This window comes from Diceros bicornis, chromosome 9, assembly GCF_020826845.1.
Source record: "Diceros bicornis minor isolate mBicDic1 chromosome 9, mDicBic1.mat.cur, whole genome shotgun sequence".
Classification (NCBI taxonomy): domain Eukaryota; kingdom Metazoa; phylum Chordata; class Mammalia; order Perissodactyla; family Rhinocerotidae; genus Diceros; species Diceros bicornis.
The window spans coordinates 24,925,553-24,943,903 of NC_080748.1; the positions used below are offsets into that span (position 1 = coordinate 24,925,553).

An 18,351-nucleotide genomic window follows, 5' to 3' on the forward strand; every position below is an offset into this window, starting at 1 on the left:
CAGCAAAAAAAAAAAAAAAAAGAAAGAAAGAAAGAAAAAAGAAAAAGAAAAAAGAGGAGGATTGGCAGATGTTAGCACAGGGCTGATCTTCCTTACCAAAAAAACCAAAAATCAAATTGCTAATATTCCATTTATGAGGCATATTTTATATATAAATGAATATATTATGTATATTACTCACCAGTCACATAAAAAACAACCTATTTTGAGATACCAGCCTTACTGGAATAACTATTTGATTCACTAACCTAATTTTAGGTCTTTCTCCATCTTTCTGTGCCCTTGAGTCTTCCTCATGCTGCTGGAGCTGCCTGAGCAGCTCCGACTTGGTTGTCTGCTTGTCAAAAGGGAGAGAATCTGCAACAGCAGATGCAGCGGCTACCAACTCAGGACTCAGGGACTCCCTTCTGAAAAAGCAAAGGAAAAACAAATGAGAAAGAAAAAAGAGGTATTACTTATTATGCCATTAGTTTAGTGGAAAGCAAAATGATTCTTTTCGAAGGAAATTTTTATCCTTTAAAAAAGTATCATGCAATTCAATTTCTGAAAAAATTAAGAATTCTTAAATATTAGCTATCGGTTTTATATAAACTTTGAAATGTTAAAGGTCAAAGTTAACAGAAACTTGCTGAAGCACAATACTAACTCAGAACAATATATTAAGGTGGAGAGGTGAGGGACCAGCCTTAAAAATTATAAATTGGTAGATTTATTCATTAGATGCCCTTTTATTTCAAAAACAATATATATTACAACCAAATATAAACGTGGCTAAACCTGTTCATAGACTCTTTCTTCATAATAGCCTAAAACTGGAAACAACCCAAAGGTCTACAATCAGGAGAACAGATAAACAAATTGTGATATATGCACACAATGGAATAGTACTCAGCCCACACCACGCCACAACATGAATGAACCTGAATGAAAGAAGTTGTTCAAAAAGAGTATATACTGTATGATTCCATTTATATCAAATTCTAGAACAAGCAAAACTAATTTAAGGTGTAAAAAATCAGAACAGTGGGTGCCTCAGGACAGAAGGCTGCTGACAGGGAGGATGAAAATGGGAAACGCTCTGCGTCTTGATAAGCATAGGGTTACATGGGCATACCCATTTGTTAAAATCCTACAGCTAAGATTTGTACACTTCAATGTATGTAAATTTTACCTAAAAAAAAAAAGAACCATAAATCATCATCATCAAGTAGGAGGTAAAAAGTGGGTAAAGGCATAAACAATACAAGAATAGCACAATGTTGATAATTATTGAAGCTGGGTGACAGGTATTCATTATATGATTTTGTTTACTTTGTTTATGTTTTAAATTTTCCATAAGAAAAATCTAAGAAAAAAAACAAAAAACCCCAAAGCCCACTCTTTAGTAAATTAGGGTAAGTTAATAGAAAAACATGCCAGACATAAAAAGAAATTACATTTTTTTAATTCACTGAGAATTGCCATCTCAATGAGTAGGATCCAAATTAGTTTTACTATACCTGCCTTTTTATATTATGATCTGTTGTCTAATATGCAAGTCAAAGTTCCCAAATCCCTGAAGTTGTCAGGTAAAGATTTTAAGGACTTTACTTACTAAGATACAGGACATCTACAATCTGACTGGAATGGAAGAAAAATAGGAGAATGAAAAGAGGAAATATAACAATTAGTTAAAAAGAAATGTGCTACTTTCAAAACTATTACCTGTGAATAAGGCTTAAACCTTATCCCAATTTCTTTCATAACTACTTTTTGTTTCACAAACTACTTGTGAAGTTTACTTTCAAATTTTAATATATATACTTCATCAGAGTATGCAAAGAATAGAGATGAGCATTCATTTTCTAGAACCATGCATTTTATGACAATGGTGCTCTTTATAGTCATAGCTTCTGGCTTCATAATTTGAAATGTTCTAATCAATAAAAATTGTGGAGGAGCCTCTGTCATTGAGATAATGTTTACATACAGGGATCTTTCTATACTGAGTTTAACAACCTGATGAGAACTTGTTAAAATATCTTTTAACAATCTAGTCTACCCTATCATCAGACTATTTCATGAATACATACTTTTTTACTCTATACCCTTCTGTACATTCTGAATTTCTTTAAAATGAACTGCATGACATACACAATTTCAGAAAGGGAATCCTGATGAGGGGAAAAATACTATTGGGTGGACACACAAAATGGTGTAACTTTCAGCAGGCAAATTGGTGACATATATCAAACGCCTAAAAAATATGCAAATCTCTTGACCAAGCAATTTCACTTTGAGGAATATTTGTCTAAAGAAAATAAACAGCTATGTGGAATTTGAGGGATACAGCATACTCCAAACTCAAGGCCTAAGCAGTTCCATCCCCTATGCCTGAAAAGTATCTGCATGTCTTTATCCCTAACTTTATTTCAGGCCTTTGCTCACATATTACATTATCAGAGTTCTTCCCTGCTCACTTTTTAAAAAACAGCACCTCTCCAGCCCCATCGCTCTTATTTTTCATGTTTCGTCATCTCATATTCTGTGTTTGTGTGTGTGTGTGGTGTAAGTACATCCCCTCTCCCACCACCACCCCTCCACCATAATGTAGGGTGTAGAGACTTTGTTTTGTTCAATCTTCTATTTCTATCACTTTGGACAGTGCCTGACATATAATGGCAACCAAAAGTTGCTGAATGAATGAATGATGTTAATCACAGCATCGTTTTACACTAATGAAAAACTAGAAATAATCTAAATTTCAAGTAGGAGATTAATTAACTGAGTAATAACTGAAGCTTTCTTACTGGATAATCAGAGCAGGTAGTTGTTTGGTTAAGAGAAAGTTAAAGTCGGAGCTAGAAATTTTGGTTACTTCTGCACCTACCAGGGGTCTTGTTCAGTTTCATGACACGTTCAGACTCACAAAACTACCAGACACACCTGGCCCATCTACTCAGAAAGACAAAGGACAGAACCATAGCAGGCTGGCAGGGCAGCCTCAATGTCCCTCTCAGCAGGAGTCCTTACAACACTTACGTTGGTGACACTTCACACAGCCATCCAAGAGCCGTCACGGAGGTGCGGGAGCTTCCTGGCTTAGTGCCCCACAGGAACCAATATGTCCTGTCACACAAGGCGGCAGACAGAGTTTCCAGGGTCCCTACAAGTGACATGCAGTACGAGAGTAACTGCACTCAAGGAAGCCTTAAGTATGGTGTCCCCATAAGGTACCTTATAGTTCTCCTAATCCAGATGCAATCAATCAATCAGGGGTCAATTTTAGCGTGATAATGTTGCCGACAATACAGCTGAACCCTCAGTTATCAGGTTACCAGGTGTGGCAGATTATATTTTCAGAAAAGAGAGACAGCAATATTTCTGGTCCCACATGCTCTTCCAAAACCTTGCCACACCCCTACTGAAAGAGGAAATCCATTTCCCCTACTCCTGTAACCAGGGTAGACTTTGTGACTGCCTCGACGAACAGAACGAGATAGAAGTGATGCATTGTGACTTGTGAGGCTGTCATATAAGGTGACACAGCTTTTGCCTGGATCTCTCTTGAGACGTCTGTCCATGGAAGCCAGCTATCAGGCTGCAAAGAACCACAGGCCACATGAAGAGGCCATGGGTAAGTGTTCTAGCCAAGAGCCACAAATAGTCTCAGGCAACAGCCAGCATCAACCACTGAAATGTACAAGAGCAAGCGATCAGAAGATTCCAAATACCAGCCTTGAACCCGCCCCTGCTAACTAAGAGTGGAGGAGACACAGCCATCACTGCCACACTCCGCCCAAACTGCAGACAGATGCTGGCACTGTTAAGCCACTAAGCTGTGGGGTGGTTTGTTACGCAGCAATAGGGAACTGTAACAGATTTTCGTGCCTGGAAGGTGGGTGTTGCTACAACGAAAAAACAAAAGGTATGGGAGAGGTTTGGGTATTGGGCCGTGGGTGGAAACTGGAAAGAAATTGAGGAAGCTTAGTGAAAGCTTAGGGCCTCAAAGAGGCTGTTCCAGTTCCACAGCCCTCAAAGAAGCTGTGAGTGAGGGCTTTAGGGAAATGAACGATACTGCAAGCTGGAGAAAAGTGGACCTTTGTTTAGCAACACTGTTGCTTATAGTGATGTGGAAAATGGGAAACAGACTCAATGAATTGGATGATCTACTAAGGAGACTTCCCGACTTTGTGTTAAAGGTGCCTCCTGGCTTCTTCGTTGTGATGGTAAAATGTGGCAAGTGAGAGATAAGAAAGAACTGTTCCATATAAAGGAGCCAGGACTGGCTGGGATCAAAAACAGAATTGTTTCTCATTCTTAGCCCCTCCAGACAGCAAACAATGCTCAAATTTAGAAATGGCTTCTGACTGGAGATTAAATCCAGGGCAGTGTCAGGAAAACACTGTGTAAAGATGGGCACGACTGTAAAACCATTTGTTAAGATCTTGGATGGTGCCTCAGAGAGCCTTTCAAATAGACAACAGGATTTCTAAGAAACTTAAGGGTGTGGGACCACAGCCTCTCTCAGGAGCTCAGTGTAGACCAGGACCTTGGTTCCCAAACTGTGCCCTAGGGCAGGCTGGAGCACACAGGGAAACACAGCCATATCTGTCATTGACCGTGTAAACTACTAACTCAAGAGAGTTCACAGTTTTAGCATTAGACTACTGCACTCCTTTCTATGACATCATATCTTTGTGAAGATGGTTTTCCTGCAGTCGCTGTGATAAAAAGCAAGTACCCTGGGCCGGCCCCGTGGCTTAGCGGTTAAGTGCGTGCGCTCCGCTGCTGGCGGCCTGGGTTCAGATCCCGGGTGTACACCGACGCACCGCTGCTCCGGCCATGCTGAGGCCGCGTCCCACATACAGCAACTAGAAGGATGTGCAGCTATGACATACAACTGTCTACTGGGGCTTTGGGGGGGAAAAAAAAAATAATAATAAAAAAAAAAGCAAGTACCCTTCAAAAATCAATGTGGAACAGGTAATGAGAGGTGTGCAAGGCATCCAACCTGAGTCCAAGGGCAGGTCATAAAAACAATACAAACTCCTCCTGGCTCACTTTCTCTTGGGACACTCGCCCTTGGAACCCAGCCACCACGCAGTGAGGAAGCCCAGGCCACATATAGGTGTTTCTGCTAACAGTCCCAGCAAATGTTTCAGCTAACAGCCAGCATCAACTGCCAGACCTAGGAGTGAGCAAACCTTCAGATGATTCCAGCCCCTGGACTCCCAAGTCTTCCAACTGAGGCCCCAGACATCACGGGGCAGAGATCAGCCTTCTCCACCAGGCTCTGTTCAAACTGCTGACCCACAGAGCCCATGAGCACAAAAAACGGTGGTTTTCTCCCTCCCTGCAGCCCTCTTCTCTCTCCTCCTGTCTTCTCCCTCACCCTCCCCTGTCTCTTGTTACCTCTCCTCCTTTGCCCCCTCCTCTCTCCCCTCTAGCCTAGTCCTCTCCCCTTCCTCCCTGCTCCCTCTCCTCACTCCCCCTTTTCCTTACTACTGTTTAGTATTTTGCCTCCTGCACTCCCCTTTTCCTACACTCTCACGTCCCCTCCCCTTCCCTCACCACTACTTTTGTTAGATTTTCATCCCTCTCCCTTCTCTAAAAAAAAAAAAAAAAAAAGATTAAAAAAATGGTTGTTTTATGCTGCTAAATTTTGGGGCAATTGTTATGCAGCCATGGTAACTATATCGATGGGGGATCAATATATATTACAAATAAAGAAACTAAAAGCAGGCTATGCATGGAGCAACGATGACAGCGCATCATGAATCAAAGATGATGATTAACCCAAATGTGTGCATCTGGAATCCCTTAAAAAATAAGGAGGGAGGGCAAAAATCATTAAAATATACATTTTTAAAACCTCAAAACAAATGCACCTCATTTTCCAATCTTTTTTTTTTTTTTTTGTGAGGAAGATCAGCCCTGAGCTAACATCTGCCAATCCTCCTCTTTTTTTGCTGAGGAGGACTGGTCCTGGGCTAAGATCCATGCCCATATTCCTCCACTTTATATGGGACGCCGCCACAGCATGGCCTGACAAACGGTGCGTCGGTGCGCGCCTGGGGTCCGCAAACCCCGGGCTGCTGCTGCCGCCACAGCAGAGCAAGAGCACTTAACGGCCTTTGCCACCGGGCCGGCCCCCTCATTTACCAATCTTTTGATGTAGGAACAAAGCCTCTTCTTTGAACATAGAACCACTGAGAGAAGTTGTAAGATACATCTTTTATATATACACCACATCCATAGTACATCCTCCAATATTTCCAATTTTGGTTTCTTTAAAGTAGAAACATAGAGCAAGAACTTAAAAATGCTTACAAAGCAATCTGAGTGCCGAATTCTCCTAGATTTTTATGCTTGTCTCATTCATACCTAATTCGAAAGAATTTTCAAAATTACCTTTCCTGAATCTTTGCAAAGCATTCAACTCATTTTAACCATTTCTATAAGTTAATTAAATTGTATAATTATAATAAAAACCACGATGGGTCATAAACAGGTCTGGGAGCTAAAAAAATCTCACTCTTGATAAGTATTTATATATGTATGTGTGTATTATCTAATTCTATATATACTTATATAGAATTTTTTTGTTGTTTTATTTTGTTTCTAAAAAGGAGGAGGAGGTACCTACCATGGGCACATCACTGAATTAGCTTACCTTCGACCACCCAATTATGTTTTCCAGGGGTAGTTGTGATACAATGTGATACAATGTAGAAACTAAGAAGTTCCATAAAAATGTTAAGTCACTCTGGGAAACAGAAATCTACACTATCTGTCTATTCTGCTAAGAGAGGTCAGAGATGGTCATCTTAAAGCCACATACCTTTTTACTTGAATCCATGATGTCATCAATTTAAGACACATCATTTATGTATCACTAAAACAAAACACTGCCACTTAAACTACAACACAATGCTAAAATATCACTGACTGCACTTAGAATCAGTGAAAGACAATACAGTTTTGGCAAGCACAAGTAAACACAGTATTTTGAGGAAACCACATAATCTGAGAGCACTGATAACTACTGGTCAAAGTAAGTCATATAAAATAGCTGTAATCGGGCTGGCCAGGTGGTGCAGCAGTTAAGTTCACTTGTTCTGCTTTGGTGGCCCAGAGTTTGCCGGTTCGGATCCTGGGCACAGACCTACGCACCGCTCATCAAGCCATGCTGAGGTGGCGTCCCACGTAGAGCAACTAGAGGGATGTGCAACTATGACATACAACCACCTACTGGAGCTTTGGGAAGAAAAAGGGAAAAAAAGGAGGAAGACTGGCAACAGATGTTAGCTCAGGGCCAATCTTTCTCAAAAAAAAAAAAAAAAAGTTGTAATCAACATGTTAAAATTCTATCCTAGGTGGAATTTTTTTGTGTGTGTGAGAGGAAGATTAGCCCTGAGCTAACATCTGATGTCAATCCTCCTCTTTTTTGCTGAGAAAGATTGGCCCTGGGCTAACATCCGTGGCTATCTTCCTCTACTTAATATGTGGGATGCCTGCCACAGCATGGCTTGATACACAGCGTGTAGTTCCATGCTCAGGACCTGAACCTGCGAATCCCGGGCCGCTGAAGCAGAGGACATGAACTTAACCGCCATGCCATCACGCTGGCCCCCTAGGTGGAATTTTTAAAATGGAAATTTCCAATAAACAAGTCCTTCAGAGACACAAAGCTACTTTCAAATCAGGATGTAAATCATTTGTTAATTTACACCTTAGAGAGGCAATTAATTGGCAGTTAATAACACTGATGAATATGTAAGACAATGTGTGAAATTCACAGTCCGATCACTACTCTTTTCCTCTCTCTAGACTGTATACAGATGTCCCCTTCTTATTTAAGTACAGAACAATAACAGTATTTCTCAAGTAATTATTAGTTTCTGTGTTTACAAACTGATACTTACACTTCATTAATTCAGTATCTCCCATGTACTCTAATTTTAAAAAGTTTTTCTAAAAGAAAAAGTTTACTGGAGTTTCAAAAATTACTTTCAAAGAAGAACATTCAAATTGCAATTCAGTTTACCTCTCCTTTGGGGCACCTCCTGGAGCTCTCTGAGGCCTGCCAACTGTAGCCTCCAAACTTTTCAGTTGTCTTCTGCTGGGCGGCTTTGCTGTTTGTACATTTACTGTGCTTAATTCAACTTTCATGCCCTTAATAATTTGTAACAAGTCTTTTTTCATATTCTCCTTTACACCGTCTTGGCTCTCCGTCTCCTTGGAAATCTCCTGGGTTGGAATAGACTGCTCATCTTTCTTGCCATAAATCACACTGTTAGTGCCAAAATATCTTTGGATATTATTTTTTGTCCTAGAAAGAAGCATTTAAGAAAAAAGAATGAAAAATACAATGCAAAATAAGAAAGCAAGGTCTCAGAACACTGTTTCTATGTGTTTTTAAAAATTTTCAATTCAAATCCTTCTCTTTTGTTTATTATTGTTAACAACCATAACGACAGCAACTTAACATTTATTGAACATATACTAAGTGCCTAGTCTTGTGCAACATATTTTATGTACATTTTCTCATACCCACATCAACCCCATAAGGTAGGAATTATCTCCATTTTGCAGATAAGGGAAGTGGAAACCAGAAGTGAAGTAACTTACTCAAGGTCCTGTAGCTCCCAGCTCACTAAGGCCTAAGACACACTGGGGAGCCACAAACGGGTTACAGATGTACTGAGATATCCATCACCCGGTCCTCAGGGTGGCTGGGTGAGGCCCGGGGCTGCTGTGTTCCCGTCTGCTGCTCCTTTCATTTACCTCGGGGTTTTGCACAAATATCTTTTCCTCTGTGTTCCACGACATAAAAAAAGGTTGCAAAAGGGGCCGGCCCGGTGGCGCAAGCGGTTGGGTGCGCGCGCTCCGCTGCGGCAGCCCGGGGTTCGCTGGTTCGGATCCCGGGCGCGCACCGACGCACTGCTTGGCAAGCCATGCTGTGGCGGCGTCCCATATAAAGTGGAGGAAGATGGGCACAGATGTTAGCCCAGGGCCGTCTTCCTCAGCAAAAAAAAAAAAAGAGGAGGATTGGCGGATGTTAGCACAGGGCTGATCTCCTCACAAAAAAAAAAAAAAAAAAAAAAGGTTGCAAAACACTGACATGGCTAATAAATTTCCATTTATTATTCTCAAACCCCAAAGTGACTGACTGCCAAGTCCTAGATCTTAACATGATATAACAATACCTCTTTAAAAAGCCATAATTAAACATTACGAAAATAAATTTCTATCAACCAAAAAAGGTTACTTTCTTTTTAAAAATAATTTATACCTGTTATTCTAATCTGATCAACTCTCTCACTGAGCTACTTGCCATTTAAGCAATCACTATTTGTAAGCTAAGCTAAAATGGAACACAAAAAAGAATACTCAGTGGCTAGAGTTGCCACTCTGCTTGCTTCATTACACACATTAGTGAAAAACACCACCACAAATGATTACATCTATTTCAAACTCATGCAAAACATTTTTCAATTCTAAGTAACCCAAATATCTTATTTTGTGGTGTTAAAAACTTTTTGACATTGACGAACTTTAAAAATTAATGAATGTGTTAGTTTTAGTAACAGGGTATAATGTATAAAAAGTCATTCATTAAATACAGTGAATATCTACTCCGCACTGGAGACTATACTAGCTATTGACAATATATTAGTAAAGAAGAATTTCATGGTCCCTATCTTTATGAAGCTAACATGCTAGAGCAATGTTCTCAAACTTGAACATACATAGGAATTACCTAGAGGACTTATTAAAACACAGATTCTTCGGTCCCACTAAGGAATTCTGATCCAGCAGCTTTGGGGAAGGACTCACAGTTTGCATTTCTAACAAGTTCCCCAGTAATGCTGATGCTGCCCATCAGAGGACCACATTTGAGTAGCTATGTTATGTATGTCATTTGATCCTTACAATCCTATAGCACAGGTTTTATTATTCCCGTTTTACAGAAGAAGAAGCTGCTGCTCAAAGAGGTTAAATTAGGGGTTCTCAACCTTCAGAGGTCATAGGAATCACCTAGGAAGCTTACTTAAAACACAGATTCCTGAGACGCTGAATTGGTAAGTTTGGAACAGGGCCCAAGGATCTGCATTTAACCAAGACCTCAGGTGACTCTGATGCAACTGATCTCAAGAACCTGCATCAGACTCTGGGTTAAATACTACGTCAAGTTCTCAAAGCTAGCAAACGGTAATGCCAGGCTAGGGACCCTCTAATGAAAGAGAAAACGGCTATTTCCAAAAATCCTGAAACAAACTATTTGATCTGCTTACAAAAATGTCAGAGGCTAATACATCAGGCACTTAAAAATTAGAATGAAAAACCAAATGCATAACTAGTATCCTGATAATCAGTACACAAGACCCTCATTATAATATTCAATATACAACTTAGGGACAAGCTCTCACTATTATTTCACATGTCAAAGTTAAACTAATATTAAAAGTATTATAACAGAAAGGTGGCAATCAGGGGAACGAATCTCACATATAACCCGTACTTCAATGTTTCCTTCCAAAACTGCTATACTACCAGTGAAGGTAATTTATACTTACACCAGGAAAATCATGTCTGTATAGGAAGTAACTCCCTAACACTAAAATAATAAAACTGGAGCCCTAACCTCCCACCTGAGGTTGTTTCCACTGAGAGCAGCTCATCAGCACTTCAAATGCAACACATCCAAACCCACATTCAAGGGCTCCCCTCTCAGACTTGCTATTCATCCTTCTGTATTGAATGGGCCTCTTACCATAAACAGATATTTTTATATCCTAAAAATTACGACATTTTAAAAGCTTTCTCAAAGCTGCTCCTCAGTTTTCTATTCACATTAATGGTCCCTAATCCTCCAAGGCAGCCAGCTGAAATCCTGGCTCTGTCTACCCCACCCTTATCTCATCATATGTCACATCCTGTCAATTCCACCCGTGCCATTTTTCTCCCCCATCTAGCTACTCCTTCCCGTCTCCAACGCGACTGACCCGCTTCATGACTGTGCTTAACGAAACTGGCCCCAAATCACTCTGCGCGGCATAGAGGCAGCAGAGTAAGTTTTCATAATCAAGAGAGTTCTCAGAGAAGAAACACCAACACCAACTATGCCGCAACTCCTTCTCTTGCCTGGCTAACTCCAACCCTTGGTCCCCCTTCAGATTTTATCAGACTTCTTCTCCGGAAAGGATACTCTGAGCCTCTTCTACAACGGTTAGGTGTCCCCATTTGCTCACCCGGCAATTACTCATTGAATTAATAGAGCATTCTGCGCCCCTACACTACCTCAGCGATTACTCCACCACACTCGAATTGCCTGCTTGGTGGAACTATAGGCCCCTGACGGCAGGACTGTGATACTAGGGGCCCAACACCAGGGCTGGCACACTGTCAGCACTTTCGATAGTGAACTAAGGAATAAACGGAGGCGGGAACGAGACCATCGCAGTCTTGGAAGGCAACGACATAAACAAAACGAAACAACGTCGCTTCTGGAGCCTGGATAGAACGAAGGGGGGAAGTGGCACGAGGGACGAGGCGCGCCGCGTAGACGGAGCGCAGGAGAGCAGGCCCGGCGCGGAACCCGACTGTTCCCCACGCACACTGTGGCCTCGGGCCAGTCACCTTCTCTCTCCGGGATTTCCCTTTCCTCAAATTTAAAGCGAAGATTCCTAAGACCCCGCGGTTATAACACCGGCCCCAGGAAGACGGAGGACGATTACTGACTGTCCAGGGCGACGGGGCTGCCCGAGGACCTGGGGGCCAGCCGCGCTGAAACGCGGTACCTGCGGGTTCCGCGCGAAGCACCGAGCAGCGCGGCCGCAGCTGCCAAGGCCTCCAGGCCTCCGGAGCACGACGGGAGGCGGGAAAACGGGCGAAGACGAAGGACCGCCGAGACCCTCGGAAACATCGCGGAGAGACCAACTCAACTGCGGGCACAACGGAACAGCGCGTCCTCTGCCAAGCCCGTCCCCCGCGCTCTCTTCCGTTCCCCAGCCTGGCGCGGTCCGCTCCCTTCGCCTTCCGGTGGACAACACGGGCCGGTGACTGTGTTCCGGCCTCGCCCGTCGCCGGGGGCTGGGCCGGCCGCCTCCAGGCGACTCCCCCTCCCGGCGATTCTCGTCCCCGAGGCGGCGTCGGCGACTGAGCTCCGCGAGGACGCGGAGGGTGAGGCGGGCCGGGCCGGGAGAGCTGAGAGCGGAGGGAGCGAGCCGCTGTGCGGCACCGGCAGGTGGGGCTCGTGAGGTGAGGCGGAGAGCTGAGCCCGCGGCGCGGCGTTTGGGGAGAGGAGCCGCAGCGGCCGTCGTCTCCTCAGAATGAGCCAAGGCCACCGGAAAGGTTAAAAGGGAAGTTTACTGTAGGACGTGCTGCCCGGCAAATGAGCATTTCTTCCCGGTGTCTATTCTCGATGCGGGGTCAGAGCATGAGACATACATGGTTCATTTTTCAAGAACGGCTGTAGAGATGGAAAGATGCGAGAGACACACGTGGCTTTCTCCGGCTCCTCGTGAAGGCGTGAGCAGCGGCCCAGAGGAGGCGAGGGGTCCCGCACTCGGCGGTGCCTGAGCATAAACCCGGGGAGAGGCCCGCTAAGAGGTCCCGGGGGAAGCTCCAGCTTGGAAGTCCACGCTGGCAGCTGAAGGCTGCCGTCGGCATGTTCCCCGCCCCTTCAGAAAAGAATCAGGAGTGGCGGCGGATTTTCTGTGATGCTGAAAACACAGCTCACATCGAGCAGATCTTGCTAAGATCCGCCAGCCCTGACAGAACGTTTGTGACAGTGCCAGACACAGGACACTCGGGGATGCCTTCCTCTTTCTTTTTCCGTGAAAAAACTTTTTTTTTAAGTCAGGTATAACTTAAATACAGAAAAGTGCACGAATCATGAACATGTTGATGAAAACATGCTTAATGAATTATTACAGAGTTAATTTGCCCATGTGAACCACCACCCAGATCAAGATATAGAATATTACCAGCAGGGCATACTTATTTTGATATCATTTGATATCCAGTGGAAAATCCGTCCTCGAGTATAATAAACAGTCCACTGAAATCACATTTAATGGTTACTTTATTTTTTTCCAATTTCTTATAATATCCCTCAAATGGGTTTCTTTGGGAAAAAAAGAAAATGTTGACAAAGGAGACTGAAACTTCCATCTCAGATTCACAGTTTCTCTGGGGGAAGATCCTGCCCCAATTATCCTGATCCTAGTCAACTTGGAGGCGGTGCAGACCCTGTAAATCGCCTGCCTGCTGCGTGAGGGCCGATAGGCTGGGACCTATGAGCCGCCGGGCTGAGGGTCACAAGTGGGGATTGAAATTCAGCCTTGCTCTACTGTCTGGCCCCTTCAGCTATCACTTTCTAAGAGGCCTTCTTCGACCAGCCTGGTTAAGAGGGTCTTTGACCCTGTCTGGCAGGGACTGCTGTTGTCCACTGATATCGGTTCTCTTCCTCTGGAGTTTTAGCTGAACACGTGGCCACAGCAGTGGAGACTACATTTCCCAGCCTCCCTTGCAGATAGGTGCGCCTGCATCTAGTCAACAGAATGTGAGCACAAGTGATGTGCCCTTAAAAACATGGGCACCCATTCCCCACAAACTTTTTCTCCTTCCTGCTAGTTGGAATACAGACAAGATGATAGGAGCGGAAGCAGCTAGAGAATGGAGAGATGCAAGACTGCAGGGATGAGGCTGACAGAGCCATCCTACCTCTGTCCTTACCACCCCCTCCAGGCAGTTATGAAGGGGGCAAAAACCACTTCCATCTTGTTTAAACGTATTTATGAATTTCTTTGTTACAAGTAGCCTAGATTGCATCTTAACTAAGGTACCCTCTATGTCCTCGCCTTGTTGCACTTTCTACAGAGTATCACTATCCAAAATTATCTCATATATATGTGCTTATGTGCTTGTTACCTTGTTCTGACAGAACATTAGCACCATGCAGGAATGAACTATGTCTTACTCGCTGCTGCAATCCTAGTTCCTGGAACCATGCCTGTCATATCATAGATGCTCAAAAATATTTGGTGAATAAATTAGTTATATCCAAGTACAAAAGAAAAAAACAGGTGTGGGGAGTTTAAATAATTTGCCCAACTTCATACAGCTAGTAAATGGCAGAGCTAGAGTCAAACTCGGAACGATCTAACTCTGATATTCTTGTTTATTCTGGAATACCTGAGGGTTTCTGACTTTAGCCCTGCATAAAAGTCAAGTGGGGTGCCTGCTAATACATTACTAGTGTATTAACGTGTTAATAATACATTACTGAGTAGCTCAGAAACTGACTCAGCAGATCTGAATGAGATTCTAACAAGCACTCCAGGTGATTCCGATGCAAGTGGTCCTCAGACATAACTCTGAGGAACACTGCAATGACCCTATGGCTTATTTAGCTATTCATAACTTTGCATACCCTTAGAATAAAGAAAAAGTGATATAATTTGTGCAGTATTAAAAGTAATAATCTGAGGGCCGGCCCCGTGGCTTAGCGGTTAAGTGCGCGTGCTCTGCTACTGGCGGCCTGGGTTCGGATCCCGGGCGCGCACCGAGGCACCCCTTCTCCGGCCATGCTGAGGCCGCGTCCCACATACAGCAACTAGAAGGATGTGCAACTATGACATACAACTATCTACTGGGGCTTTGGGGAAAAAGAAATAAATAAATAAAATTATATAAAAAAAAGTAATAATCTGAAACAACACATGATTACTTTTGATGAATCTCAAAGGCCTTACCCGAGAGACCACACACTACATGATTCCACTTACCTGGCAATGTGAAGATGACAAAGCTATAGGGACAGAAATCAGCCCAGTGGTTACCAGGGGGTGAGGACGGAAGGAAGTGATTGGGTCTGAAGGAGCACAAGGGGACTTTCGGGGGTTGCTGAAATACTCTACATCTCGACTCTGGCAGAGGTTATGGCCTTTCACGCTTATCAAACTCATAAACCTGTACACCTAAAAGGTGTGCATTTTACTCATATAAATGATATCTCAAAAACCGGACTTTAACAAAAAAGATAATTAATAGAGTAGTTCTAATTGGCCACAAATTAAATCACAAGAGAATTTCAACACATTCTAAGAAAAATAAAAATAAATCTGTCCTTTGAAAAACCATAACTTAGCAATTGTCCAGAGCAATCATTTATGAGAGGAACAAATATGTAGCCTGAACGTAGAAAATGTTTTCCCTCCTCCTTCTGTTCTGGCATTGATTCACCAGTCATGTTCTTCCCAGTGTCCCCTCGAATGCACTTTCTAGAACAATGTGCCTTTGGCAAGAAGCAACCAATCGACTGACATAGGTCCTGATATACAGCAGTAACTTTGTCCCAAGTGTCTCAAGAAATTCTACACTAGTTAACTCGACAAACCTTCCACGAAAATGAATAAACAAAATCATTCTATATTTCAGTTATCAATTGCTGCATAACAGAGCACCCCAACCTTAGTGGCATAAAACGACAATTTATTATCTTGCATGGTTCTGTGGTTGACTGGGCTCAGCTGGGTGGTTCCTGGTTGGGGTCTCGCATGTGGTTGCAGTCAGATAGCAGCCAGTCTGGACTGGATATCCAAGATGGTTTTTTCATTCACTTATCTGATGGCACAGCTGGAATGGCTGGAAGAAACAGGCTGGCTGGGCAATTCTCTCTGTCTCGCTTTCCACATGGCCTCTAAAGGGTAGCAGAATATGCCGCCCCAAAATATGCCACATTGGTATAAGGATCATTTCAAGCTGTAGGCATTTGAGAAGAAGCAAATACAAGAAAAGCTCTCTGCCCTCCCCCTATTTGCCTAAAAGCAGGACATAAATTTGTAAAGGTGTTCCCACTCCTTTCTCTACCAGGAAGGGCAAGAGTTCATCACTGGAGACAACTCTAGACAGCCCAGAGATGGCACTAAATGAATCTATATAACCAACTTTACTAACTAACCCTTATCTGACGTTGTTTCCCCCACATATTTGCCTTCTCACAATTTGCTGCCCTAGAAACTCAAAATCCTTTGCCTTGGTCTTGTCACTTCTCTAAACACATTTGCTCTTTTGTTAAGATGTTATATAAGCCCGAGTTCTAACCACATTTTTGAGTTACTCTTCTCTGAGTGCTCCCATGGGTATGCGCAAGGCATGTGTTAATAACCTTCTCTTTGTTTTTCTCTTGTTAACCTGTCTTTTGTCATTCTAATTTACAGGGTTCCAGCCAATGAACCTAAGACAGGTAGAGGGAAAAGAGATCTTTTTCCCTCCAATCTTTTTCAGCTTGGGCTTCCTCACAGCATGGCATCTTAGAGTATTTGAATTTCTTACATAAAACTTCATATTTTGACTTACATAAAATTTTGCAAAGAACCGTCACATACATTAATTTGATCATCATGATAACAATTGAAGTAGGCAGAGCAAGGATTTTCATCCTCAATTTACTAATGGGAAAAATGTGCCTCAGAGAAGTTGAGAGAGAGGCCCAAAATCATATGGCCAGTAAGTGCCAGCCAACAAGCCTCCTGACGCCTAACCAGGGCTCTTTCCCTGGTTCTCACGTCCTCCTCAATGGTGTGTTTGTGTTCCTTTGGCATCATTCCAGCCTGAGTGTTGAAGTTCAACCGACAACATCAAGATGCTGGTGTCAGAAAAACCATGCTTCTGAGATTAGTGTGGTAAGACAAATTAAGAAAGAGCAAAGGAAACTTTAAGGATCCATTTATTAGAGAGATTTTAATTAGGATGTATTTCAATTTAGATTGTAGGTATTGATTGTACTATCTGAAAAAAAGGGCTTCTACTATTATCTTATTGGAAATGCCCCTGGCCCCAGCACAAACCATCAACAGTGGTAGGATAAAAAGTTGGCATGAACCATTTACACCACCAAGTAACTTTTTAAACCAGTTAGTTGTCTCACCTCCCCTTCCATCTGTTCCTTTTCAGGATCATAAATGAGCAACAAATGGAGTGGTTTCAATTTTACTTCCCCTTCTTGTCCTTGGCTAAAATTGTCTTAGCAGATGCTGAAATGGCTTCAAGTCAGAGATGGGAGAGGAAAAGTTGTCAAGGAGACTGTTAAAGGGAAGTGATTGATGCTTTGACAACAGTGTTGTCCAACAAGAAAATCTAGCACTGGTAAAGCAAACTTATAAGTCCCTGTATCGTAGCGTCCAGTAGGACAGTGATGATTATTCAGATTCTTCAATGAAATGATGCTGTGGCAAGAAAAAAATGTGTTTCAAAGATTACTCCCTCCTTCTGGCTGTCAATCTTGATTTTGATTTTGTGAAATATGAGATAACTCTTTTAGAAAAAATAGCAATAAAATTCCCATTGTGCACTAATGTTAGAGCTGATGTCAAGATAACCCTAAAATGATACATAGACATGTCATAAATGCTCAAAGTATCTTGAAAAAAATATTCTATCTTTTCAGGTCTCAAATATTTATATTGGTGGCATTGTTTAGTGTTGTAGTTCACAATGCCCAGCAAATGTCGAGGTCGACCAAAAAAGAAGGCTATCCTGCTATATGTCAGAAAGTTATTTCATGGTCTCCTCACCTCCTTAATACATGGAGACAGGCGGGGACAGGGCCTGGGACTATAAGCAAAGGAAGCTATTTGAAGGGTGCCACGTGACATAGGCCGCCCACAAAATACCCATAGTTAGAGAAAAATAAACTCTAACATGTGTTTTTAAAACTATTTCGGGGCCGGCCAGGTGGCTTAGCGGTTAAGTGCGTGGACTCCGCTACTGGCAGCCCTGGTTCGGATCCCGGGCACGCACCAACGCGCAGCTTGTCTGGCCATGCTGAGGCCGAGTCCCACATACAGCAACTAGAAGGAGGTGCCACTGTGACATACAACTATCTGCTGGGGCTTTGGGGAAAAAAAAGGGAGAAGGATTGGCAATAGATGTTAGCTCAGAGCCGGTCTTCCTCAGCAAAAAGAGGAGGATTAGCATGGATGTTAGCTCAGGGCTGATCTTCCTCACAAAAAAAAAAAAAAAGAGTATAAGCTAAAAAATAAATAAATAAAATAAAACTATTTGTAATATTTTCCCCAAGAAAGTAAAAGCAAGAAAATGGAGAATACAGCACTAAAACTCCATAGCTCACGTATTATAATAGATGCAGTGGAAAGAGCAGGTTTCTGGGATGGGCAGAGTAGGGGACCAGGCTCCACCCCTTTCTGTGGGATGCTGGGCAACTTTTCTGTTTTTTTTTAAATAATTTTACTTATTTATTTTTCCCCCAAAGCCCCAGTAGATAGTTGTATGTCATAGTTGCACATCCTTCTAGTTGCTGTATGTGGAACGCGGCCTCAGCATGGCCAGAGAAGCGGT

At 42.7% G+C, this 18,351-nt stretch overlaps 1 protein-coding gene across 2 annotated transcripts in view; it reads right to left on the reverse strand.

Moving 5' to 3' along the window:
- Window positions 1-11,991, reverse strand: part of MRPS31 (mitochondrial ribosomal protein S31) — a 32,396-nt gene extending 20,405 nt beyond the window's left edge. Inside the window, exons 1-3 of one of the 2 annotated variants that reach the window (XR_009221173.1) lie at window positions 11,787-11,991; window positions 8,030-8,314; window positions 249-407 (exon numbers count right to left, since the gene is read on the reverse strand). Coding sequence is in view for 1 of the 2 variants with exons in the window: in XM_058548090.1 (XP_058404073.1) it covers window positions 249-407; window positions 8,030-8,314; window positions 11,787-11,911 (569 nt within the window). In the remaining variant the exon portion in view is untranslated. The remainder of the gene's footprint in view (window positions 1-248; window positions 408-8,029; window positions 8,315-11,786) is intronic. The other variant, XM_058548090.1, reaches the window with a different exon arrangement.
- Between the last annotated feature and the right edge of the window lie 6,360 nt (window positions 11,992-18,351).